We start from the raw sequence: 27424 nt of genomic DNA on the forward strand, positions 1-27424 counted from the left end.
ACTGAGCCTGTTGTTAGGAGGTTGCTGACGGTGGGGAGGGAGCTACGGTAACTGTCATCTAAAACAGGTATCTTTGTTCTTACTTGGCTCTCGGCAGCTTGAGTGTGCCAGGTTCTGTTAGCTCTCTCAGATAGGCAAGGCAGAATCCAGTCCTCTGAGTAGCTTCCCAGAAAAATTAGGGTGTTGGATATATGTTCCAACTTTCTCCTCACTAAAGAGAACCTTGGAGCAGAAAGCCTCCTCCCAATCATAGGGTGCTGCCAGGGGATGGGGAATACGGTGAGAGGGTGTTTTAAAACTAGCCAGGGTGGCTGGTTTCATGCTAGATTAAGGTGCAGAAACCGCTCAACCAGTTTCTTTATTTCTCATAAAGGGAATTTGTCTGTGTAGTGTTGAAGAATCAGAGTGTTCATGGGGTGGGGGAGGATATTTCAGAGCTTCTTGCCTGAAAGGAAGGAGATTTCAGGGCTTCTTGCTAATATCACCCCCTGTATATCCTAGATTCCCCCTCACCCACCCCTTAACAAAACTTTCCATTAGCACCTCTAAAAAGGCAACAACAATAGAAGAATGAATGTCAAGGATTTGAAAAAGTAATCCAGAATCAACAACAGATTCCTATTTTAGCCAATGTTGCTTCTTGGTGTTTTTGAAAACAAGGAGGATGATATTGTTTGTAAATCATGGAATTCAATTAATCTGAGTCAGAGAATAATTTAGCTGAGTCAGGCTCAGATTGTAGAAAACTATTAGACATGCCATCGCAATTAATTTTACTTAGGTTTTCATTTTTGTACTTGGACAAAAATGAAAAGAAGATAAATACATGTGGTTAAAAATGTCTGAAAACAACACTTGCATGACTAGAATAAACACTCCCTGTGTGAAGTTTACCATTGTGTCATGGTTTACTTGGGAGTTCTGTTTTCTTTCCTAATGGCAAATTAAAAATGTATTATACAAACATTATTGTCTCATAATTGATAAAATAAGGCATTCATTTATTTACATTAATCATGGAACCACATATATAGTAAATATATAAGAAAAAACTTCGCTGATTACATCTGGGAATAAAATTGTAAATTCTTCATATGAGAAAACATTTTTTAAATAAAGAAACTTGGGTTTCAATCCACAGAATTTATCTTCAAAAATTATTTCCTATGGCAATAAAGCTATTGTTTCTAGCTATTGTTGTTTGATTTCAGCCTCCTTCAAAAATTTCCTGCATATTTGGAGACATTATCTATTGATCTTAAAATCATAAAAGAGTTAATGCTGCTTCCATTAGGGCTTCTCTTAAGACTGAAATAATGATGTCACATGAAGAATCTAGCCAGTATTGTCATAAAACATGAAAACTATTATGTAATGAGTGGATCTAAAACGAAAATATTGTTGTCTATTGTCATGAGAATTTTTCATGAAAAATAAAGTAATTCTTAACTCTTAATATACTATTAATGCTTAAGGGGATGTAAATATTCTCTAAAGTACTCACTACAATATTTCACCTCTGTTTAGATGATGTACATAGTGTTACAGTATGTCAAATAGCGTGGAAATGAAAATGTTGTATCATAAAATGGCATAGTTGCTTTTGTATTTGTAGAAAGATTATCAGGTGATGTATATTCTTCCAGGGTTGCCATTATTATTAGTATCAGGCAATACAAAGCATACAGTCGTTTTAATCTAGTAAGTGAAAACCTTTGTGTGTTTTATAGTTTATTATCAATAGCACAATACAAGTTACACATTTTTAGCAAGAGTACATATCATAAATATCCAGTTGTTTATTGACAGTATTCTTCAATATTTCCTAATATTCAATGGAGGATGGATTTTTAGTTAAGATACTATTTTTTACATATTACTTTTATTATTTAGTATGTAATAATATTTGATATGGTTTGGCTGTGTCCCCACCCAAATCCCATCTTGAATTCCCATGTGCTGTGGGAGGTAACTGAATCCTGGGGGCAGATCTTTCCTGTGCTGTTCTCATAATAGTGAATAAGTCTCACAAGATCTGATGGTTTTAAAAAGGAGAGTTTCCCTCCACAAGCTCTCTTCTCTTGTCTGCCACCCTGTGAGATGTGCCTTTTACCTTCTGCCATGATAGTGAAGCCTCTCCAGCCACGTGAAACTGTAAGGCCATCAAACCTCTTTCTTTTGTAAATTGCCCAGTCTCAGGTATGTCTTTATCAGCAGCATGAGAATGGACTAATACAATGTTCTTGACAGTAATGACAGTATTTGTTACTGTTCAGGGATCTATTAACACAGAAAGCCTGAGTCTGCTATCCTTAGAATGATCTAGTTTCAAGGTTTGCCCTCGGCTGGCAGTCTGGAACCTTGATAAAAGTGGCTTAATGCTTAAGTTCTGTGTACAAGCAACATGGTTTATCTTGAACATTAGCTTTCCCTATGGGGCTCTGAAATTTGGTAGGCAGAAGGTAATTACGTTGACTAGCTCCCAATTAAATTATTACTGCTGAGTCACTAATTAACTTCCCTAGTAGACAACCCTTCTTACAAGTTGTCACAACTTATTGGTAGAAGAACTGATCATGTCCTGTGTGGCTGTATTGGGAGGGGACTCTTGGAAGCTTTCATCTGGTGTTCCCCCAAATAAGTTTTAGCTATTATAACTATATGCTGAGTTATGCGAGTCATATATTCATAACATAGTTATCCCCAAATGTGCAGGGTAGTCTTTGATACCCTTAACAAGAGCACATATTATATACCAAGCATTATTCTAGATGCATTATATCCATTATTATATTTGTGCTCAAAAAAAAAAAACCTGTAAGATTGTGGGGTTTTTAAATTATTTTTTGTTTGTTTGTTTGTTTTTTGGGATGGAGTTTCGCTCTTATTGCCCAGGCTGGAGTGCAGTAGCACGATCTTGGCTCACTGCAAACTCAACTCCCAGGTTCAAACTATTCTCCTGCCTCAGCCCCACAGTAGCTGAGATTACAGGCATGTGCCACCACGCCCAGCAAATTTTGTATTTTTAGTAGAGACGGGGTTTCTCCATGTTGGTCAGGCTTGCCTCAAACTCCGATCTCAGGTGATCTGCCCGCCTGGGCCTCCCAAAGTGCTGGGATTACAGGCGTGAGCCACTGTGCCCAGCCCAGATTGTGTTATTAATTCTGGTTTGTGTATGAGGAAACAACACTGAGAGCATAAGAAATTACACCAGTTAAGAGAGACAGCATTGAGACAAAGCCAGAAATTTTTATTTTTTTTATTTTATTTTTTTTTTTTTTTGAGACGGAGTCTCGCTCTTTCACCCAGGCTGGAGTACAGTGGCACAATCTCGGCTCACTGCAGGCTCCACCCCGGGGGTTCACGCCATTCTCCTGCCTCAGCCTCCCGCGTAGCTGGGACTACGGGAGAATTTTTACACAATTTTTTATTTTTGTCTTTTTTTTTTTTGAGATGGAGTCTCGTTCTGTCAGCCAGGCTCGAGTGCAGTGGCACGATCTCGGCTCACTGCAATTTCTGCCTCCCAGGTTCAAGTGATTCTCCTGCTTCAGCCTCCCAAGTAGCTGGCACTACAGACACATGCCACCATGCCCAGCTAATTTTTTGTATTTTTAGTAGAGATGGGGTTTCACCATTGACACAATTTTTAAAATTCCAAATTAAGTGTGTTGGATAACACTGTCTACTAAAAAGTAACATTAACAATAAATCCCATATAGACCTATTATTCTGTCATTATTCTTGTATTTGCATTGCCTGTGTTTGATTTCAAGTATTCAGTTGGTGGTGTGTGCTATCCAGAATAACACATCTAATAACTCACTAACCAAAACTAGCCACAACTCCCAGGATTCTCTTCTGCCTAAGAATTACATTTTTGCCAACTGAATTTCAATGAAAGCTCATACATAGCAGGTGGATTTGAGTACCTGTAAGAACACTGAGTTGTAGCACTCATTACCTGTCCTTTTTACTCACCCATATTAATCTGGTCCACAAAACTGAGATCTTGCTTTAATATCCCCAGATTCTTCCTAGTATAAAATTTCTGTCTAATACTCAAACCTTTTCTCCACACTCAGTTAATACTTGGAGGCCTTGACTTGCATCTGACATCCAGTAACTATTTTCTGGGCTATACACTGGACCATCTGTCTATATTTCCTAATGCCTATTGTCACCAAGTATTGTCTTCTGAAATTCCCTCATTGTCAATACTCATTTGGTCAAAATCTAATGATCTGAACCCTTTCCTGTATTGAACCTAAAATGGTAGTTTTTTTTTTTGCCAATACATATGAAAACAACACATAAAGAAATTAAAATAATCAGTGCCAACATTACATATATATGTATATTACAGTAACTTTTATTTTTTATATCTTCTAAGAGGATGTGTTTCTATTCTACCAGGAGGCAAGAGGCAGAGACAGTTTTCAGGGCCACATGAATACAGTTTTTTGTTTTGTTTTTTTTTCCCAAGATGAGAGCGTAAGCTTATGAATTCTGTGAAAAAGGAAGAACTAATGTTCACAAACACCTTTTGATAGAAACACACTAACTGTTAGGAAAATCAAAGAAAGTGGAATCTTCCCTCAGTATACTCAGCAGATTTCTTCCAGGATTCCCAAGAATACCAAAATCCAGGATGCGCAAGCTTCTTATTTAAAATAGTGTATTTGCATATAACCTATGCTCATCCACCATATTCTTTAAATAATGTCTAGATGATATATAATGCTTAATATAATATAAATGCTATGTAAATTGTGTTGATACAGTATTGGTTTTAATTTTCAGATTATTATTATTTTTTTCAATAATTTTAATCCGTGGCTGGTTAAATCTGCAGATGCAGAACCGAGGATACAAAGGGCCGATTTTATATAAATGTGATTCTTTCATACAATCTATAGAAGCTGTGACAGTATATTTTCTTCTGAAAATGTGTAAGATAGGATATCCAAGAAAACACACTAGCTATGCAGGTGAGAGTGTGAGTTTTCAATCAAGATGGCATAATATAAGCCATATGAAAAATCGTGGAGCAGTTCAGTGGAAATAGATGTTTAAGAATTTATAATTGTACAACATACACAGAAAAGCAAAAGCAGATATCTGAAGAGATAAAAATGATGAATTTATGTCTGAAATCTTACTAGAAGACTGAATATTGGAGTTTTGTTGTTTGGTTTTCCCAGAAATGTCAGGCCTTAACTAGCTAAGAAGGGTGAAATTAACATCTGAGGCAACAGAGGAAAAAAAAACCAACAAGAAGAACATAATAAAAATTATCATGGAGAAGATAATCCTAGTTTTAAAACAATAGTTAGGCATCTAAAGAAAAAAGAATGAATAGGAAACAAAAGGTCAGTGTTCCAAGGCTAAGTGATTACTATCCTAATTTTCTGAAGCTAATTTTTCATTCCCTGTTCTTGTGTTAAATTGACAAGAATCCTTGGATGTAAGTAGCTCTATTGTTATCTTTAATTTTCAGGTTGTAAAAGATCATAAAACCAATTTTGAGTGCTTAATATGCCCCAGCAGCTATACAGTTTTTTTTTTTTTGTCTTTTTTTTTTAGCACTCTCATTTTATCCTCAAAAGTACCCCATCAGGTAGGTAATAGCTTTATTCCATTATATAACATTATATAGGTCAGAAAATTTAGACCTGGATGTATTAATTTCCACAATGTCAGACAGCAAATATTGGAGACAAACGGCAAATTCAAAAGTATCTGATTCCAAAATTCTGATTTTTATTAGGTGATACTGCTCGTTTATTCTATTAGGTGATACTGCTTCAATCTGTAAAACATGGAAATTAACTTACTATCCAAATTCACATTGTCACATTGTGAATGTGACTTACGGAGTGACTTTATACTAGAATTCTGAATTTCTAATTTCCCTGGATCTTAATGACAGTTTGTGTGCTCCTTTTTTCACTTATTCTATTGATTATCTATATCTGCAATTAGAGATGCCATCTGACTAAAGCAGTAGCCATTACTGATTCATTGGTTCAGACATCAATGAACACTTTGAGTCTCAGAAATTTAAATCTTCACAAAATAGTCTATAGAGCAGCACTAACACCATAATATATTTTTTCTTCAAAGAGTAGTTTTGAGAGTATTTCCTGTTCACTTGTTCTTTGAAAATGGCTTAAAATGTAAAGAGTGCAGCACTCTGTTATTTTAATTTTAATCACTTAAGAACCACCATAATTTCATTGAGAGATTAAGGTATATTATTAATAATCTACACATAAAGATGTTACCTATCTCACCTGGAACGGAAGAATGAAACCATAAAAAAATTCTTAAAAATTCTATGATAATGTATAGATTATATTTCTTTCATACCTAGTCAATGTTGTACATTTTTTACTAAAGAGATTCCCTAGGGATATTAATATATTGCAAAATATATGAAAATTAGAAAAGAAATAGATAGGCATTTGTATTGTGTACAGCCAAAATAAAGAAGGTTGACATATTTTAACTTACCTTGGAAAAACTGTGTAAAAATGACATCACTTTTTGTTTATTTTCCTAATAACCCAACATCTCTATTTTAGTAATTTAAGAGAAAATCTGTTTATAACTACGTTAAACATATTTTTTAATATTTATTATGTATGTTGATAATCAAAAACATACTTTACAAAAAGTATAAAAGTGAACTCATTTATTCACAAATAGAATTTTATAGTCCTAATAATTTAAAAATATTTACAAGATAAATACTATGATTAATTTCAATTGAGGCTAAAATGTACAGATTTTGAAACTAAAGAAGTAAATTACATGCATGTAATCATATTATCTCTGTAAATATTGATTTTATGAAAAGAGAAAGTGAAATGTATATATTTTACCCCTGCAGCATTTATAAATACACGAAAATAGCTATTTTAAAGTAATTGGAATGATTGAATTGGTGCTCCCTTAAAATAAAAAGATTAAATTATTTTGTGACTCCAGTTGCTTTTCTAAGTTTGTGATTGAATGCGTCATTGCTAAGTAGTTTTTATTTTATTTTTTTCTGTCTAATGTTTTTCTGCTAGTATATGTAATTATCATGATAATTCTCAAATCTTTATGATAGTGTTGTTGTCATTGTTTATTAATAAATAATTGCATAGAGTTGCTTGCATAGGGTTTAAACAAAATGACATTCGTGGTTTGAAGAATAGTGGCATGAAAAATTTTTTGGCCTTCTTTCTATTGTTTACATGACTTCTCAATGACTATATTATTTCTAAACCATAGCTTATTATTGAGGTTAAGGCATTTCTTTTATTTTAGACTGATTCAAAAATAAAAAGACATTAATGATTTCTTTCTTTTTTTTTTAGATGTAGTCTTTCTCTGCTGCCCAGGCTGGAGTGGAGTGGCATGATCTCGGCCCCCTGCAACCTCTGCCTCCCGGGTTCAAGTGATTCTCCTGCCTCAGCCTCCCTAGCAGCTGAGACTACAGGTGTGTGCCACCATGCCCAGCTAATTTTTGTATTTTTAGAAGAGATGGAGTTTCACCATGTTGGCCAGAATGGTCTCCATCTCTTGACCTCGTGATCCACCCACCTCAGCCACCCAAAGTCCTGGGATTACAGACATAAGCGGCCTCACCCGGCCGATTTCTTCATATATGTAGAAATAATACTCATATATTATAAAACATGTAAGAATATCATAAGAAATTGTTTTAAATTAATGTTAGGGGAAAATCATTTGAAGAATGAAAATTATTATACTAACTTTAAAATAGATTTTCTTATAAAAACAATTTTACCCATTTAATAAACAGAAAAAACGATGTGTTTTGAGAAATTCTCAGAACCTTCCATGTGTTAATTTGTCTTATATCTATCCAACAAGAAAGATTTAGTGTACAGCTGATCCTAGGAATCTAGCCAATATGGGCTAGATATTATGCTTTGCACTGGAGATACGGCCCTGCCGAACTCAAATTGGTCTGCATTCACTGAATTATGTTATCCACGGAAAAAAAAATTGGAGATAACAGAAAAAAAAGTGTAAATATCAATAAGAAACTCAGTGCAATCACAACACAGAGTTTTAATCTTCCAGGCAAAAAAGTGAACACACATACATACATACACACATTCAAACTCACATACACATTTTAAAACCAGTGTTACAGTAACATATCATAATGATTTTACTTGGCTATTTTTCAAGTTAGTAGTTTACACCAGGGGTTGGCAAACTACAGCCTGTAAGCAAAAATGGCTTTTACATTTTAAAATAATCTTAAAACCAACCAAACCAACGGAACAACAACAACAAAAAACCTAGACACCCACAAAGCCTAAAATTTTATTATGTTTTTCATTAAAGAAAAAGTTTGCTGTCCATGCCCATGATCTCTGTTATCACATATCATCAATGATAATCACCAATATATATATATATATGTGTGTGTGTGTATATATACACGCATATATATACACATATATATATACACACACACACACACATATATATATTTGTTCTTTCAGAAATGGCTTTATAGACACACACACACATACACAGATTTATGCTTCACTTCACGACAGTGATACACTCTGGAGGGAACATTATAGTGTGTGCTTACACAAAACTGGATGATATATCCTGATATATGCCTAGACTATATGATACAGCCAATACTTCTAGGTTACAAACCTGTACAGGATGTTACTGTACTGAATACTGTAAGCAATTGTAGAGAAATTGTAAGTATTTGTGTATCTGAACATAGAAAAGTATGATATAGTATAATATAAAACACTGTATTATAACTTTATGGGATGCCTTTGTATATGCAGTCCCTCATTGATGGAAGGTTACTATGTGATACATTACCGTATATGTATATCTATATAATGCATATGCATATGAACATATATATGTATGTATATGTATGTATACAAACATATGTTTGCATATATGCACATATATGTATGCATGTGTATATACATGTATATGTATGTATATAACTGCATATACATATATATATATATATATATATATATATATATATGTATAGCAAGAGAGAAAGGGGGAGGAAGAGACAGAGTAGCCACTTTTCTGTTTTGGAACATTTGATATTTAACCTTACATTAGTGAGGAGATTTTCAATATCTTTTATTTAAATGTGAAAATATTAATTATATCTATATTCTCAGCTAATCCCAATGCAATCAATGTAATCAATATCTAATCAATTCTTTTGTCTTCAGAATATATCCTTCTTGAAAATACTTTTTTTTTCTATTTTTGAGATGGAGTCTTCCTCTGTCACCCAGGCTGGAGTGCAGTGGCATGATCTCAGCTCACTGCAACCTCTGCCTCACGGGTTCAAGCAATTCTCCCACCTCAGCCTCTCCAGTGGATGATTACAGGTGCACCACCATGCCCAGCTAACTTTTTGTATTTTTAATAGAGACAGGGTTTCACCATGTTGGCCAGACTGGTCTTGAACTCTTGGCCTCAAGTGATCCGCCCACCTTAGCCTCCAAAGTGCTGGGATTACAGGTGTGAGACACTGCACTTGCCCCCCTCCTTGAATATTCTATTTATTGTATTCCTAAAAAAGTCAGCAATGAATTATGTGTCAATAAACTCAGTGATCTTAAGATTGAATTTCTTGACATTCCTCTCCTTTTAAATCTTTTCCACTTTCATTGACTGGGATTACACTCTTCTCGTTTTACACACCTGGCTGATATTTTTATGCTTACTTCCTCTTTTTACCTTTAATTACAGCCACTAGCTGTTATTCACTCCTTTTTTTGTAAAAAATTTCCTTCTACACTGACCGACTAAAAAGTCCCAATTAGTATTGTGGCTTTTAAGCTTCTGGCTCACACATTTCATGCTCATATAGAAACATTCCTAATATCCTAACTACATTCCCAACTACGTGAACAGCAGTTAATTTATATATTTTTAAAGCTTTGTCAAACTCAGTATGTCTACAGTAAACTCATAATTTTTGTCCCCAAATCAATTCTTTCTATAATGTTGTCTCTTTCTATCTATGGAAGCACTATCACTCAGGCTCAAAACCTTTAAGTCAGTCTTGAGTTTGCCTTATCACTTTTTCCTCACATCCAATCAATTATTTAGCTTTCCCTCTTCTACATCTGCAGTGCTTCTTATTTCTGCCTCTTCTTTTCCATAGCCACTTTCTTAGTTCAGCTTTTCACTTTGAAAATGTAGACTGGAATTCAAAATTTTTTTCTGCACATTAAAAGTTAGACCTAATGATATTTACATATGAGACATACATCTATAATCATCTTAATATGTGACAAAAATTAAAACAGATATAGATAGACAATATTATAACGGACTACCAAAAATATTAATGATAGATAAGTGGAAATCTGTTTTATTAACAAAATAAATGATTGTTTAGATGCAATGAGTAACCTAATAGCTTTATATTTGTCCCATTTTCAAACAAAAATCTATATCATCATGGCAGGAATTATGACATTATTATAGAAATTATGACAAATATATTAAGCTTTGAAAAATGAAAACAGATTATTTAAAATTATTATTAATCTATGTTTAATTAACATTTATTTCACATCCACTTTCCAACTAATAAACACACACAAACACACACACAGAATTTAGAACTGCCAGCTTAATGTTACTGTTACATTGCATTTGGCTTCTCTCCAGTTTTCCTTTCTTAATTCGTTTTGTGCATTTATGACTGTTTTCTTATAATTTCACTTTTCTATAGGGCAGAATGACAGCTCCAAGTCTTAATATTCTGCATCCTTCACTGTGGTTTTCCAACAAAACTTTCTATTTTTTCCTTCTTTTACTAATATACTTTTCAAGAGTCAAGTGAAATTACTTGCCCTCCTCACACTATTCCCCATGCCCCAAATACACACATTATATGTAGCTCTTTCAGATATTCTCTTATTGTAATATTGTTAATGCACAATTTTCAGCTTATATCTCACACACTAAGTTGTTAATTCTCTGAAGAGCTGGAGCATCAGTTTAGTGCCTTGAGCAATAATTATTTACAATTGTTCATAGGTAAATTAAGTTTATCTTTCAAAATACCATATGACATAAGCATGCCTCAGTACCCATTTACAGACTATTTCACTAAAACTGTCATTTTTGGGAGTGTCATATACGCCAAATACTGTGTTGCACACTAGAGATAAACACAATCAAATCTTAGGCCTGTCCTAAACAAGCTGAGAATCTTGAGAAAGGCACAAAAAATGATAATTCTAATTTAACGTGCTAATTAAAACAATAGAAGTACGCACAGGAAGATATGAAAGCTGAGTAGAACGGGATAGGAAATAATCTCAGTTTATGAGAGTTAAAACTTGATTTTCTGCCTGAGTTGGCAACTAAACTGAGTTCTAAAAGAAAACTGAATATTAGAGAGATTAAACCATCTTTCTTGAGTCCCATCATTATTATACAGCAAAGCTAGCGCTAAAACCAAGATATTTTTGCCCAAATTCTCTATTTATTATAACACCATTGTAATTGTTCTGGCACAGTTTTCCATCTGTTAAATAATGAAAAGCAATAATCCAAGATAATCCTCTCACTTCCGTATATCATGACTGAATTCTATTTGTAGTCTTGAAGAAAAAATTGGACCTGATGGAGGGATTTTAATGGCAAGAATATTGAAAACTGGAAAATAAAAAATAATTTGGAAACAGTTCTAAAACCACTCTTTTTTTGCTTCTCAACACCAAGAGATATTTTTCTTTTCTGGTTTGTATTTCCAGACTTCTTAGCTACACTGGATATGTTATCTTCCTGCTCATCTTAATAATGTCCTCTTGCTCCTTCTTCCTAATTCTCAAGCCATGGCTTAGTTCCTTAAGTGGCAGCCATACCATTATTTATAAGACACAATTTTAAATATGAACAAATAAAAAATAATTTAAAACCAGATACCACTATCCTACTACTATCAATAAAAACAAAAAAAAATAGCTCAACCTTTTTCTGGATATATAACCTAAGAAGGCTATGCCATCTTCCAGGCTCAGTTTCCCTATCTGTGAAATGTGAAGATTATAGTAAGATGATAGCTAAAACACTTTTTAACGTATTTACGACACATCAGGTTACCAACAGGAAACTTTTTGTTGTTATAATTATATCCTTTGCCTCTGTATTTAAGTATTTTACTTCAGAATTCTGAACTAGCCTTGCTTTTTTCACTTTTCATGCTTTATTTGGTCAATCTTATTTACTTTTTGCTTTTATCTATAGTCTTTGTGAGCTCATTACTTCTTTTTCTATTTTTCTATTCCAAAATACACCAATGCTTTGAAATTGTCTGACAAACTTATGTTATAGATTTTCTTTTGATTGTTACCCAAATCCTCAAATGCATCATCATCTCTCTCTAAAACTACTTCTCTACTTATTTTTGCATTTTATTTAAAGCATCAGTGATTTAACTGTTAACACCAATAATTTGGGGCATTTTTCTACTTTCCTCCATTTTGGCTAGTTTTATATTCAACTAATTGCCAAATTTAGCTAATCTTGTGCACCATAGTTCTTTTTTAAATTCATGATTATTGCAAAGATAGCTATCTGGCCAGCAAAGATTCTTGTCTTCAAAGGGTAACATTCTTACTTAAAAATGGCTGTGCACTCAGACACTGCATTTTTTGTCCAACTCTGTGACACTGTAAATGCTGATTTTATGTGATGCAATAATTAGCAATCCTTAACCAAATGTATTTCTACTTTATATCACTACCTTGGTTCATTTGTAATTTTCCAATAGCCTAGCAATTAGTATTCCCATTTCCAGCTTACCTCTCATCAGTGCAATATTTTTATGAACACTAGGAATTAGATAGATAGGTAGATGGATGTAGGTAGATGATTTGATGGACAAAAGAAGAGAGAGAAAGAGAGAAATAGGTAGGGTGATAGGTGCCAACAACCAAAGTATAATCAGACCCCTTTCTAAACACACGACTCTCATTCTTTTTAAAGAATTAATAGGTATTCTGCAGCATTACCTACAATGCACTTCATAATCCATTTTTCTCACCTTTCTAGCTCTAGTAACCACTTAGTTATGTGATATCTCCACTAAAATCTTCAGAGTTCTGTAACAATATCCTTAAAATCTTGATAAATAAGCTTCCTAAATTTCCAACTCCATGCTAGGATATGATTATAGGACACTGAAGTTACATGTGGTGTTCTAGGATCTATGTTAGTCCGTGGCCCTTCTTCTCACTTTCCATTTTTTATTAATCTGGTACCTCCTAATAATTATTAAAATGCAATGTTCAGACATTGCTTTTGAGGAAGAAACTGACTATCCTCACCCCATGGCCTCAAATGTTTTTTTCTCTGAATATGTAGTGGCATATAAATATTTATCCTGAAATATTTGTCATTCTGAATTACGACGGTCTGCTTGCTTGTCTCTCTGTCTTTTATGTTAGATAATAAGCTGTTGAGATTGTAAATTGCATTTTGGTAATTTTGAATTATCTCTCTTTAATATTGAAATTTCTACAAGTTCCATTTATAAATGGAGAGCCTACAGTGTATAAGAAATAGTGCTTTTATAGCTGCAGGAGAACAATATAAATAATATACATAAAATAAGTAAATTATGTATTATAGAGAAGGCATAAAATATCATAAAATAAAAGAAAAAACAGAGTATATTCAGCAGAATAGTAATGTAGGTATTAATTTTAAATAGGGTAGTTAGTGCAGGCCTCATTTCAAAAGTGACATTTAAAAAATGACATTATAGAGCTAAGGGAGGTAGCCACAATGTTATGGGAGAAGAGCATTCTAGAAAAATAAAACAGTGCAAAGGCCACAAGGATTGAGCATCCCTATGGTGTTTGAAGAACAACAAAGAGACTAATGTAGCAAAGTGGACTTATGAGAGGAGTGTTGAGAAAGATCAGACAAGCAGGTGACAGTCAGAGTACGTTGAGTTTTGGAGGACTTTCTAATAACTTTAGCTTTATACTAAGTGAACTGGGAACCAATGAGGAACTTCAAGAATAAAAAGAATATTATTTACATTTTAAGAGGTTTCTGTATTATCTATGCTGAAAAAAAGATTTTAAAATGATGAGTACATTAGCAGAGGGATGTATTGAAAGACTATTGAGCTATTGCTCTAATCCAGTAAAAGATAATGGTAGCTTGAACTAGGATGTTGATTATGGGAAGAGGGGAATCAGGGAGTGCTACGGATATATTGTTTAGACCATATTAGCCAGATGTTTACATGCAGTGTGCTAGAATAAAAAAGGCACAGTTTCAATATTTTTGGCCTGAACATTTTGAAAGATAGAGAAGCTATCATTTGAGATGGGGAAGGTTGTAGTTGGAACATATTTAGGGAGGGAAAGACCATTAGTTCATCTTGTACAATTCAAATTCATCAACTCAAGTTTTCCACTCAAGTGCAGATATCAAGAACAAATTTGGATATAACTTAAAGACAATGTTTAGGAGAAGATTTGGGGATCAGATATATAATGACGGAAGTCTCATTTGCATGTCAGAGATTAAATAGGATCACCAGGAAACAGATATAAAGTGAAAAGATCCATGGGCTGAGTTCCTGGCACTCCAACCTAAAGAGAAAGAACAAGCAAAGTGACAAGAGAAAGAGTGGTTATATTTTATGTGTTCTGCAATCAAGTGGAAATAATACATCGAGTAAATATTCTTTGAAATGAGCTGACGTTTTGACACACTCCAAAATCACTCCACAGTTGCTATATTGACTACATCTGTATACAAGATCTTCTTACAAGCCAACTCTTCTGTAATTCAATTAAATATACCCTTCATTTGCTCTACGTTTTGTGGAAAAAGTCTGTATTTGCCTTACATCCACGGATATCCTACTTCTATTATTTCTATCTATTTGCATTAAATGATAAACTTAGGAAACAAGGAGTGAATATGGAAACAATATTATTCTCTTTTGCATTGTTTCTCTAAACATTCTCACTTATTTTTTTTTTTAAATATGGCGTCACACTTTCTTACTCAGGCTGGAGTACACTGGCACAATCAAAGCTCACTGCAACCTTAAACTCCTGGGCTCAAGCCATCCTTCCGCCTCAGCCTCCTGAGTCCCTAGGATTACAGACGCTACCCACTGTGCCTAGCCATTCTCACTTACATTTGAAAGAAAATAATTTTTTTCTAAACGCACATATAGAGCAAATGTAAGATGGCACTTAAAGATGTGATAAATTTGATATTGTAATGCCATAGAATAGAAAAACAAAAAAGTACTAGAAGTAGACTCTGAATTCTATAAATATTGACTGTTAAACATTTAAGACTTATCACAAGTTTTTATTTATTTCTAAAATCAGAGAAAAATTATTATTAGTGGATTATAGAAAACACTTTTGAATACATTTTTTAAATGGCTACTGAAACTCCTGAACTACAACAGCCACAAGATAAGAAAAAAAAGTATTATTTTGCATTATTTTTTAAAAAACAGATTTTAGAATTTTTGCCATACAATAATTTTTATTCTGTAAAGCTAAAAAGGCTTTTATTGACTGATTCTATAGTTCTTGAAGACCAGGTAAATTTAAGCCATTGTTTGGAAATAAACAGGAAGTTCATCTTTTGTATGTTAGAAATTCTCTACTTAGTGAAGTAGAAAGTAACAGGTCTATTAACAATATTGATGGTAAGTTCAGATAGGGAATTGAGCATGTTTTGTTATAATTAGGTATAAACTGGCTCTGAGAAGATGAAGTTTAAGTTGTTAATAACTTCACATTCCCCAAGGCATGATGATACAAAGTAGGATGTCTGGAAGGGCACTAGAACATCCTGTAATTTGTCTAATTTGCAGCAAGTTAATAAGGCTGATAGTAGCATCTTTATGAATAAATGGACAATTTATGAAATAAAAATGACAGGTATTCCATATATCTTGTGTTACTTCTTAAACTAACATATTCTCCTCTGTTTCTCCCAGTAACTAAACTATTAAGGGGAATTTTTGTAAAGTAAAATATGTCTTTTATTGGCTGGAGTTCAAAACTCAACAAAAGGGCACCTTCAAATAAATGGTCTTAAAATTAACCCTAACTTGGAAAGAGCAAATTGAAATTTATATTCTAAAAGGAATTCTTGAAGTGAGAGTCAAATACAAAACCACGATTATCCTTCAAAAGCCAACTTACTTGAAACTTATATAATAAGACATTCTGATGTCTTATTACATTTAAAATATAATGGATTCTAAGACACATAGTATAAAAGATCTGAACATCAAATGGCAATTAGCCATAAACGGTGAAAGCTGAAGAATAATCCATTTTACTTTCAAAGAAAAAATGAGTCAGATTAAATTGAAGGCTATTTCTTCAGAGAGTTTTGTGAGAATAGTTTGGCTTCTCTTCAGGAAAAATCTTAGTACTATTGTGGAACAGAAATTCTTAATTTGAAATGCTTCCTAATTAGTATCACATCCTGAACTGGGGCAAAGTGTGTTCAGTGAGCTGAATACTTACGTCTTTGTATAAGTGTCTTTAATTCTAAAATGTTATGATTGTTTTTAATACAATGACCTTCCACTCAAGAAATATCCTATCCTGGCTTGGAGAGGAAAAAATAAAAAAACAAAAAACAAGTTTTTTCTATTTATCTAAGGCAGTGGTCAGGCAACTATGACCCATGACCAAATTAGATACAGTTTGTCTGATTTTGTATGATCCAAGAGCAGAGTGTTTATTATATTTTTTCAAAAATCAAAAGAATAATATCCCATGACATATAAAATTTCTATAAAATTAGAACTTTGTTGTCCATAAATAAATTTCTATTGGAAGACAACCTTACTCATTCATTCATGTATTATTTATGGCTACTTTCACACTGTGGCGGAGGTATTGAGACCGGAAACCCTATGGGCTACAAAGTTGACTTTGTTTTCTATCTAGTCACATAAGAAAGACTTGAAAACTCTTGGTCTCGGGAAGGGAGAAATTCCCTACTAGTTATTCTATTTCAAATTAGACAGTCACTATTTGACATTGATGAGAGAATCAAAATGGTGACAAAACTGGTGATTAGATAAAAACCATACATGATAGTAATCTTGCTCTTGAGTCAAGCCTCAACTCAAGCTACGAACAACAAAAATGTACAGACCTTTAATTATGTAATATTTTAAATAATAATGGCCAGTGCTTAAATAATACGATTATTTTAAACCTTATAGCAGCACTAATTTATTTCTTGAGACATTTTAGTTACTTAGATTATTTTAATTACATTTAAAAACTTTGTTGTTCTGATGAATAATGTGAATAACAAACACTTAAAATTAGTATATTTTAGAATATTTTGTTTCAATATAAGTAATCTGTCCACATTAAATTGCTATACACTACTAAGCAAATTTAACAAGAATAAAACTCTGTTCACCTCAAAATAAAATATATTTGTTAAGAAAAACATGCTGAATATTAAGCTGTTGTTTTTGTTATGGTTGTTTTGTTTCTCTTTTAAATGAGAAAAGGTAATTATTGGTAATAAGTGTAGACTGACAATGGCACTGTGAAAATAGCTGTTGTAAACTGTCAATTAGATCAATATAAATCTACTTCAAAGGTTTTTATGTAACAGTTCCAAAGCACTGAGTGAGGAGAGGAATAATCACAAATACATGATTGTATAATTTTAAAAACGGGAAAAAAACAGAAAAATTTTCTCAAAATCAAAACTAAAAATATTGCCTGGGCAAATAATGAGACCCTCTATCTACAAAAAAAAAAAAAAAAATAGCTGGGCATGGTGGCACATTCCTGTAATCATAGCTACTCAGGAGGCTGAGTCTGGAGCACTGCTGGAGCCCAAGAGTTCAAGGCTGAAATGAATCATGATGGCACCACTGCACTACAGCCTGAGTTGAGTGAGGCCCTCTCTTAAACAAACAAAAAGAACCAATTAATAGTAAAAATGGGCAAAACAGAGAAACGAAAAATAAGGAAAATAGATTAACATTTCCACTAAAAGAAATCTTCTTAGTCACATAATAAAAATATGTATTTTTCTTAATAGTACCAAGATGGAAAGCATGACAGTGAAGGGTCAAATTATTATGTCAACACCTGTTGCAAAGGGTGATATAAGGAAGCAATTTGCCAAAATGATTAAAGACATGAGTTTGTGAGCTAAATACTTTTCATGATATTCTTGATATTTACTAGCTATGACATCTTGGGAAAGTGAGTTAATCTCACTATTTCTTAACTTCTTTATATATAAAATAGAATTAATAATATAGTATTATTAATATTGAAACTATTATGAGAGTTATTGTCTTAGTCCACGTGCACTGCTGTGACAAAATACTATAAACTGGGTGTTTTATAAACAGCAGGAACTCTTATGTCTCACAATTCTAAAAGCTGAGGAGTCCAAAGTCAAAGTGCTGGCAGGTTCAGTGTATGGTGAGGCCTGCTTTCTCATAGATGATACCTTTGTACTGTGTCCTCACTTGATGGCAGGGCAAACAAACATACTCAGGCAATTTTTATGAGGGTACTAATTCCATTTGTGAGGTCTAAGCCCCCCATAGTTCCCACTTCTTAATACTAAAACAATGGGGATTAAGTTTCAGTATATGAATTTTGGGGGCACACAAACGTTCAGAACATACCAGTTTTGTAAGAAAAATGTATTAATGAATGTCTTGTTATGTTTCTTAGTACAGAATGTTTATTAAATGGTAGCTATTTTTATAAACATAGGCAAAAGATCTCATACATTTAGGTAACACCTGAGGTTATCAAATATTTTGTGTATTTATTTATTTATTTAAGTGGATATAGTGTATTAAGTTTATTAAGTCTAATTATAAATGTAAGAAAGAGAAATGTTTCAGTATCTTAAAGAAGGGGGTGTGAGTCTTCCAGTGACATTGAATGTGCAACCTCATGAAACACAGATATATTCATACAATAGAATCCTAAAAACAGCAAAAGTGGCTTAGGGCCACCCATGTCAGAGGGATGAATATCACCCATAGGGTTCACACAGTAGTTTCATAAGAATACATCTAGTGTATTTGTTGTACACTAGTGTACCTCTAGTGTAAAGTTGTACATCTAGTGTACAGTTATTGCCCATATCAGTGTATTGTATTGATTCTCAAACCCAAATCTGCTTTCTAACCCTGGTACTGGAGCTACTCCCTGATACTGGAGCTGCACTTTGTGGACATTTCTCCTTTGTCAGCTGGCACAATCATAGGCTTGTTAATAGAGGATGCAATAGCAAAGATCAGTGGCCATAGCACAGGAGTTTCTCTTCCTGGTGCCAGTGCTTTTTCTGAAGATGGGCCTGCCTGCGATCGGCATGTTGGATTTCCGTAGTCCTCACCTTAATGTCCCTCATTGAGAGCTCTTCCTCTCCTGTGCTCTCTAGTGAGAATCCCCACCATTATTGGGCTGTTTTCTGTACAATAGCCATGCTCTGCTCACACCTATTTGTGAGTTGTTCTGCCACTCTGTAAGCTTATTTTTCACGCTGCTTTCCCTCTGGTAGGCTGCATGTATCTATGGCAGCCACATTTCTCCAATGAAGTATAAATCTCAGCTTTTGGTGGGGGAGTTTCCTCTTCTATATTCTAATGTCCTTCCTTTTTCAGTCTCCCTTAGCTCCAGAAGTAACAGCTACCTGTTCTATTTGCTCTGTGCTGCTTAGAGTTCTCTTTTACACCTTTTTAGTAACTGACTTTTAATTTTCAAGAGCTCTTCAAATTAGTGGTATAATTTCTCTCTCCTGCTGAACCCTGACTTCCCCTCCCATATCTGCATGGGTTCTATGTATCGATCTATTTTTGGAACTGCATCAAAGCACATAAGTATTTCATCTTTATTCTTTGTGATAGTTTTGATCAGGGTAAAATGACTTTCTGCTGCTGTATTTTGTGCACATAATAGCCAATGGGACTCACAGCTAGGGATTTGCAAACAACATAAAATGAATTAATGTCTCCTTTATTTGATCTTAAACTAGTATAAATTTGTGTTTTATATTGTTATATATATTGTTAAGTCATGTTATATTTCTCCAACATCTTCTGTGTAAAATGTTGCTCTAAGATAGTGCTCTATGCTTTTGAAGTAGTTTGCTAAATTATCTCACAAGCAGATACTCTTCCAGGGATATTGGCAGACTGATTTGAGATTACAGAATTTGTTTTTAAATATTTAGTGAGCTTGTTCTATGTGCCAGGCATGGTTATAGATGCTGGAACAAAGACAAAAATGTACACAACATTCCCAAACTCTCTTATACAAGCAATCTTTTTTGCTTTTGAGAGTAGGGGTACATTATCTTCCTTCATATTTTTAGTGTTGTTTTTGTCTAAAGTTGACATTAAGAATACATTTTGTCTTTTATTTATTAAATATAACATTTGTTGAGAAGTTAAACTCTATCAAGAGAGGCTCCTTCTTTAACTTTTTTAATATTAAGAAAATTTACAGTTAAATGAGATACTTAACTCACTTCATGAGAGAAAGTTATAGTGCTAGAAACATTATTTAATGACTGTGACAGGCAGAAAAATACCTGACACTTATAAATAAAATTTGAAAGATAATCAGTAAGTTAAAAAAGAATATTAATGATAACATTTATAATAGTGATATATTTTTCAGCTAGTTGAGATTTAGAGGGTAAATGTTTTTAATTCAATACTTGAATCTGAAAATACTTCCTGAACATATTAATTCTGGTAATGAATATGATAAATGAAAGTGAATAATCACTTTATACTTCAAGAATATAAAGTTAAATTGATTATTTGATAATTTTAAATAGAACAAAAATGGAAAAAAAAATTTGAATAGTTCATTCTTAATGAACAATAATGAAAGTAATAAATCACTATAAATTTAGAAGATAAAAGAGATTTGGCTTACACCTGCCTGAGCTAGAACAGAAATGAAAGTTGATTATTTTAGTCAATTTTTAAAAATATCATCATGCATTGTTTTGTTTTGCTTTAATTTGCTTTATAGCCAAATTGTCAATTATAGGAAAACACAGAAAAAGTGAACCTAAAGTACCCTATGTAGATGTGTTGAAATATTTTACTCTATAAAAATCAAATTGCTATGAGGGTAGTCAAATTTAATGAAGAAAACTATGTTGTGTTCCAAAGGATGTTGAAATAACTTCATATGAGTGGTATTTAGTGCCTAGTACTACAAAAAGAAAACAAAAATATTTAATACATTTAATCATCTTGCTGTCTCTTAACACTATCACCATATGATCTTGTTCAATGCATATATTGAAGACACAAATGGCAATTACTATGCTCACGTTGACAGTCATTCTCTACCTCCATTTTTAATCCCTTATACTATAAACAACTATTTATTATGCCCTATATAATTTAAGGCAATGAAAAATAATTAAATATTTCATTAAATATTTTTTAGTTTAGTCTGAAGCACACACACATATCTTAATTTAAACATAAGTAGCTGAATCATTTGGCATATGTGATTTTTATGGCTGTTTTAGATCTATCCACATATCAAAGTGAGCTTGAACATTCAAGGCAAAGGTTTGATATGCCTTCTAAATAATTCCTTTTAAACATTTTGTTAGATCGTCAGATGATCAAAAAGGAGAGATATAAAGCATCTGGTTTTCTTTTTATTTTTAGGAACACTTAACTTTTTAAGGAATAAATTAAAATATGAAATGTAGTAGAAAATTATTATAGTAATGTTTTAACAAATAGGTAAATAATAAAATAATTTCTTAAAGTGATAAGAATACCAAAAAAAGCCAAAGCAAAGGTGGTGTGCTTAATCTAACCTGAACTGAAGTAGAATGTTCTCTGATGGAATATTGTAAAAAAGATTTAATATGAAGAGAGCTACCAATTCAAATGCTGGCACACAGCATCAGCATTCACATAACTAAAATTCCATTTTACTGCAATGCAGTCAATACATGTGTGGTCCTGCTTTCTAGCCTTTGTATTGAATGGTCAAATAATTCAGTTACCTTCATTTCTTTTAACACTCATCTGTTTACTTAACAGAATTTTATAAATTCTTGGTTTTCAAGAGTGTGGTGAATGAGACGGAAAGAGTATAGGTAGGGCTGCTGCTCAAGTTCATATACTTATGTTAAGCTCATTAAACTTTACATCATGCTAGAGTAAATGAATTTCATTTCTCTCTTTCCAATATACAAAGTCATCAATCTGCTGTCTCATAAGTTTCCCTTTCAGCTCGACCTTGTGGTGATTAGGAAATGAGAGAAAGAAAAGTTGAAAAAGAAAAAAGAAGGTAGTAGCAGAGAAATCAGATAGAGACGCCATCAGATTTGAAATTTTGATGATGTAAAATTATTTTTAAGTACACTAACATCAATTTTATGCACATTTCTATTTAAAAACTATCAGGTATAAATACATTCTCATGGATAATACTTGAAGGATAAATGACAGATACATATAAAATAAATAAATAAAATTATGGTGATCTCTCAGATGCCAAAAAGGGAAAATTTTGCTGACTTTCTTCTGGATATTTTTCCTAAGCAAATACATTGTTAAACATTTGAATTTATTTTGAGATTTTTTTTCTGCATGTCTTCCTTCTTCAAATTACACACTTTCCTTCCCTACACATATTGTCCCATCATTTCCACACCTTTTGCTATATGGTATCATTAGATGAGTAAAAAATGGCAGATACTGAGATAAAGAAAAACAGGCAAAGTACAGGGTCACTGTTTATCACTGAAAGTGTGATACATCTGCGAATGCAAGAAGGAGCTAAACAAAAGAGATGCCAGAACAATGGTTGTCAAACATGTGAGGACAGAGGAACAGCCAGGACAGAATTCCCTCACCTGGATAACTAGTGACAAGAGCTAAGGCAATCAAGAAGAGTAGAGAAGAAGGGCTGTGATAAACAAAGAATCTTCTCAGTTCTTTGGAAGTGTGGGGATACACTGTAAACAGCTTTTAATTGAATAATGGGCTTTTCTCCTTTTAAAACAAGTTTTGTGTCTCTCTGTGGCTAGGAGTTTGGTACAAAAATGTGTGACTCTCCTACAGAGATTTACAGAGTATGCTGATTGAAAAATTATACTTGATATAAAATTTTTCCAGTCAGTCCAATGAGACCCTTTATCGAATGGTAATATATTGAAAAGATTACTGCATGCACTTCTCAGTAACTGTAACCTCTATAAAAATACCTTATGCAAAGTTATCAAAGAAAGTTGATACAAAACATTTTTCAGATTAAATATTGCCACAGTGATGTTCTAAAGACTTTTTGTCAATATTAAAATGAAATAGTAGCAAGATGTGATGGCTCAAGCCTGAAACCCTAATACTTTGAGAGGCTGAGGCAGAAGGATCACTTGAGGCCAGGAGTTCAAGACCAGACTGGGCAACGTAATGAGACCCTATCTCTACAAAAAAAAAATAAAAAATTACAGGCATGTGCTTGTAGTCCCAGCTACCCGGGAGGCTGAGGTGAGAGGATCACTTGAGCCCAAGAGTTTGAGGTGACAGTGAGCTGTGATCACGCCACTGCACTCCAGCCTGAGTGACAGAGTGAAACCCCATCTCTTAAAAAAAAAAGTGAAATAATATCTTAACACTAGTGTATAGACAATAAAAATCATGTTCCTCTAATGTAAATCTGAATTATATAACAACATAATTTATTATACAACAACAAAATGTGAACCATTCATATTTGTTTAAAGTAGAACCATTGATTTCCAAAACAAACTTAAATCATTTTAATAAAAAATGTAATTTTTAAAGTTATATTCATGATAACATTTTTTATAACTGAAACAATTTTTAAATCAAGTACTATGTACCTGGAAAAGAAATATAAATAGATGGTCTTTTATCTAGCCTCAGGGAAGTCTAAGGATTTAACTCTTGGCTATTTATAGTTTAACCCCTCTTAAAGTATTTATGGTGTTGATTGTCAAATTCAATCTCATGTACCAAATCAAGCACCTGTACTGGGGTCATTTAATATGGCACTAAGTAAATGGGATTATTTAATAGATACAACTGTGCCTAAGAGTTGCTGCTAATCATATAACCTTGAGACTAACTAGTAACACACACACACACACACACACATCAGAAGGCACAGACTAAACATGTTAAAAAGCCCTAAATCTGAGAGATTCTCTGAGCTGAGTTGGTCTGGTCACACTTGGCCTAGTTTCTTGTTATCTTGTATATACTAAGTGAGGAGTGCCTGGGACATGCTTGTATTATTCAAGGTGTGCTATTTCCTCTCCTGTTTCCCATCTTAAAGGCAAGTAAGTATTTTAGTTCCATGTAAATACTGCCACTAGTAAGTGAATTATATCAGAGCCCAGAGCTATTCTTATGCTGAGAAGTACCTGCCTCTCTTACCTAAAGATAACCACTACCCCAATTCTATCAAATTAATTTGTTTTACCTGATTTTGCTTAATATATAAATAGAATTTTAAGCATGTATGCTTTTTTTGGCTTATTTTGCTTAACATTAGGTTGGTGAGATTTCTTCATGTTGTGGTATGTTGGGGTATTTGATTAATTTTTATTATTGTGCTGTATCCATTCTACTGTTGTAGAATAGTAGTATTTATCTACTATTATGTACTACTGCTAGAAAGAGTAGTATTTATTCTACTATTAATGACATTTGGGGCTATCACAGACATTTCTCCTTTGAACACTTGTGTCATCTTTCGTTACACATATATGGAGATATATTTAATATTCAGGAGTAGAAATGCTTCTTCATAAGGTCAGCATATGTTCAGCCTTAGGAAATAACAGTTTTTCCCAAATAGATTAGACTTCCAGATACTTCACATCCTTGCCAACACTTAGCAGTTTCTGTCTTTGTAAATTCAGTGATTAAGGTAGGCACATATTGTCATCTTAGTGATATGGGAGAGCTGGGAAGAGAAGAGTATGGTCCCTTCAAATGATCTGGAAGTGGGGAAGGGAAGTGCTGGGTAGAGGAGAAAGTGGTCCTTGCCTAGGGCTCCACTCCAACAGACCTAGGTGAGGACAAGCATTTTTGTTGCATTTCCCAGGACCACCCTGGCCTGTGGTGCCCCCATCCTGTGCCTATAAAAACCCCCGAGACCCTAGTACGCAGACACACAAGCAGCTGGACTTCAAGATAAGTGGACTGAAGGAAGAAGACACCAGCAGCTGGACGTGGAGGCGGAAGAGCACACCAACAGATGCTGGCAGGCAGGCCATCAAGCAGCAGAACAACACAGAGTTTTGCTGGGGCAGTCGGAAGACAGCCTAGGCCTCTGAACAGCCCCACTCCAGGGGAAATCCTTCCCACTCCATCCCGCTTTTGGTTTCCCCCATCTGCTGACAGCTGCCTCCACTCAATAAAACCTTGCACTCATTCTCCAAGCCCAGGTGTGATCTGATTCTCCAGATACACCAAGGCAAGTACCCGAAATACAGAAAGCCCTCTGTCCTTGTGACAAGGTTGAGGGTCTAATTGAGCTGGTTAACATAAGCCGTCTATAGATGGCAAAACTAAAAGAGCATCCTGTAACACATGCCCAGTGGGGCTTCAGGAGCTATAAACATTCACCCCTTAGACACTACCGCGGGGTCGGAGCCCCACAGCCTGCCCATCTGTATGTTCCCATACAGGTTTGAAGAGCAGGGCACTGAAGAAGTGAGCCACACCACATCACACGCCTTGTGAGGAGGACAGGGGAACTTTTCCCGTTTCAACAGGTTAATCATTTCTAGGTTAGTTTCTTGAATGTGTCCTCCCTGTACACTAAGAAACAGTTTTGGAGTACAGTCTTTTCTCATCCAGTATCTAGTATCGTAATTGAGTAGGTTAGCTTCAAAATGCATTTTAAACGTTTTTTTTCTCCTTCCTTCCCAGTCTCAAGAGGTAACCTTGAAACAAACGGTAGAAAACTTGTTTTTCTTCATCTTAAAATATAGCCTTGTAACCTACTATGAAATTCTACTCCCTTCTCTTTCCCACCATGTTCCCCCTTACCCCATGCAAGGTTACCTAACTATATGCTTATTAAGAAATTCCAGGGCCTAACTGAAAACAAACCAGGCATGAAGGCCCAGCTGCAGAATTCACCTCCACTTAATGATTGCCTCAAAACCAATAATCTACAGCCTGGCTACTGTCAAGACGACACCATCCCACACTCCCAGTGGATCATAACTCAATACAGGCATTAGAACAAGACTCACAGTTTCTGCATCTTCTACAACTCCTGCTGGCCTCCCATATTGAGAGGTGACAGCGTCCTGGCAGTCCTCACAGCCCTCGCTCGCTCTCCGTGCCTCCTCTGCCTGGGCTCCCACTTTGGTGGCACTTGAGGAGCCCTTCAGCCCACCGCTGCACTGTGGAAGCCCCTTTCTGGACTGGCCAAGGCCAGAGCTGGCTCCCTCAGCTTGCAGGGAGGTGCGGAGGGAGAGGCGCTAGCAGGAACCCGTGCTGCGTGTGCGCGCGGCGCTTGCGGGCCAGCTGGACTTCGGGGTCAGCTGGAGTTCCGGGTCAGCTGGAGTTCCGGGTGGGCGTGGACTTGGCGGGCCCGGCACTCGGAGCAGCCGGCCGGCCCTGCTGGCCCCGGGCAATGAGGGGCTTAGCACCCGGGCCAGCGGCTGCGGAGGGTGTACTGGGTCCCTCAGCAGTGCCAGCCCACCGGCACTGTGCTCGATTTCTCAGATTTCTCACAGGGCCTTAGCTGCCTTCCCGCGGGGCAGGGCTCGGGACCTGCAGCCTGCTATGCCTGAGCCTCCCACCCCCTCCATGGGCTCCTGTGCGGCCCAAGCCTCCCCGATGAGCGCCGCCCCCCTGTTCCACGGCGCCCAGTCCCATTGACCACCCAAGGGCTGAGGAGTGCGGGCGCACAGCGCGGGACTGGCAGGCAGCTCCACCTGCAGCCCCGGTGCAGGATCCACTGGGTGAAGCCAGCTGGGCTCCTGAGTCTGATGGAGACTTGGAGAACCTTTATGTCTAGCTCAAGGTTTGTAAACACACCAATCAGCACCCTGTGTCTAGCTCAGGGTTTGTGGATGCACCAATCCACACTCTGTATCTAGCTGCTCTAGTGGGGCCTTGGAGAACCTTTGTGTCTATACTCTGTATCTAACTGATCTGATGGGGACATGGAGAACCTTTATGTCTAGCTCAGGGATTGTAAACGCACCAATCAGCGCCCTGTCAAAACAGACCAGTAGGCTCTACCAATCAGCAGGACGTGGATGGGTCCAGATAAGAGAATAAAAGCAGGCTGCTGGAGCCAGCAGTGGCAACCCGCTCGGGTCCCCTTCCACA

The 27424-nt window shown here is 35.0% G+C and overlaps 1 protein-coding gene across 1 annotated transcript in view; it reads right to left on the reverse strand.

Moving 5' to 3' along the window:
• Positions 1 to 26965, reverse strand: part of LOC134732578 (uncharacterized) — a 208096-nt gene extending 181131 nt beyond the window's left edge. Inside the window, exons 1-2 of the mRNA XM_063618505.1 lie at positions 26920 to 26965; positions 26335 to 26537 (exon numbers count right to left, since the gene is read on the reverse strand). Of these exons, the coding sequence (XP_063474575.1) occupies positions 26335 to 26537; positions 26920 to 26965 (249 nt within the window). The remainder of the gene's footprint in view (positions 1 to 26334; positions 26538 to 26919) is intronic.
• Positions 26966 to 27424: the final 459 nt, after the last annotated feature.

Source organism: Symphalangus syndactylus, chromosome 15 (genome assembly GCF_028878055.3).
Source record: "Symphalangus syndactylus isolate Jambi chromosome 15, NHGRI_mSymSyn1-v2.1_pri, whole genome shotgun sequence".
NCBI classification, from domain to species: Eukaryota; Metazoa; Chordata; class Mammalia; order Primates; family Hylobatidae; genus Symphalangus; species Symphalangus syndactylus.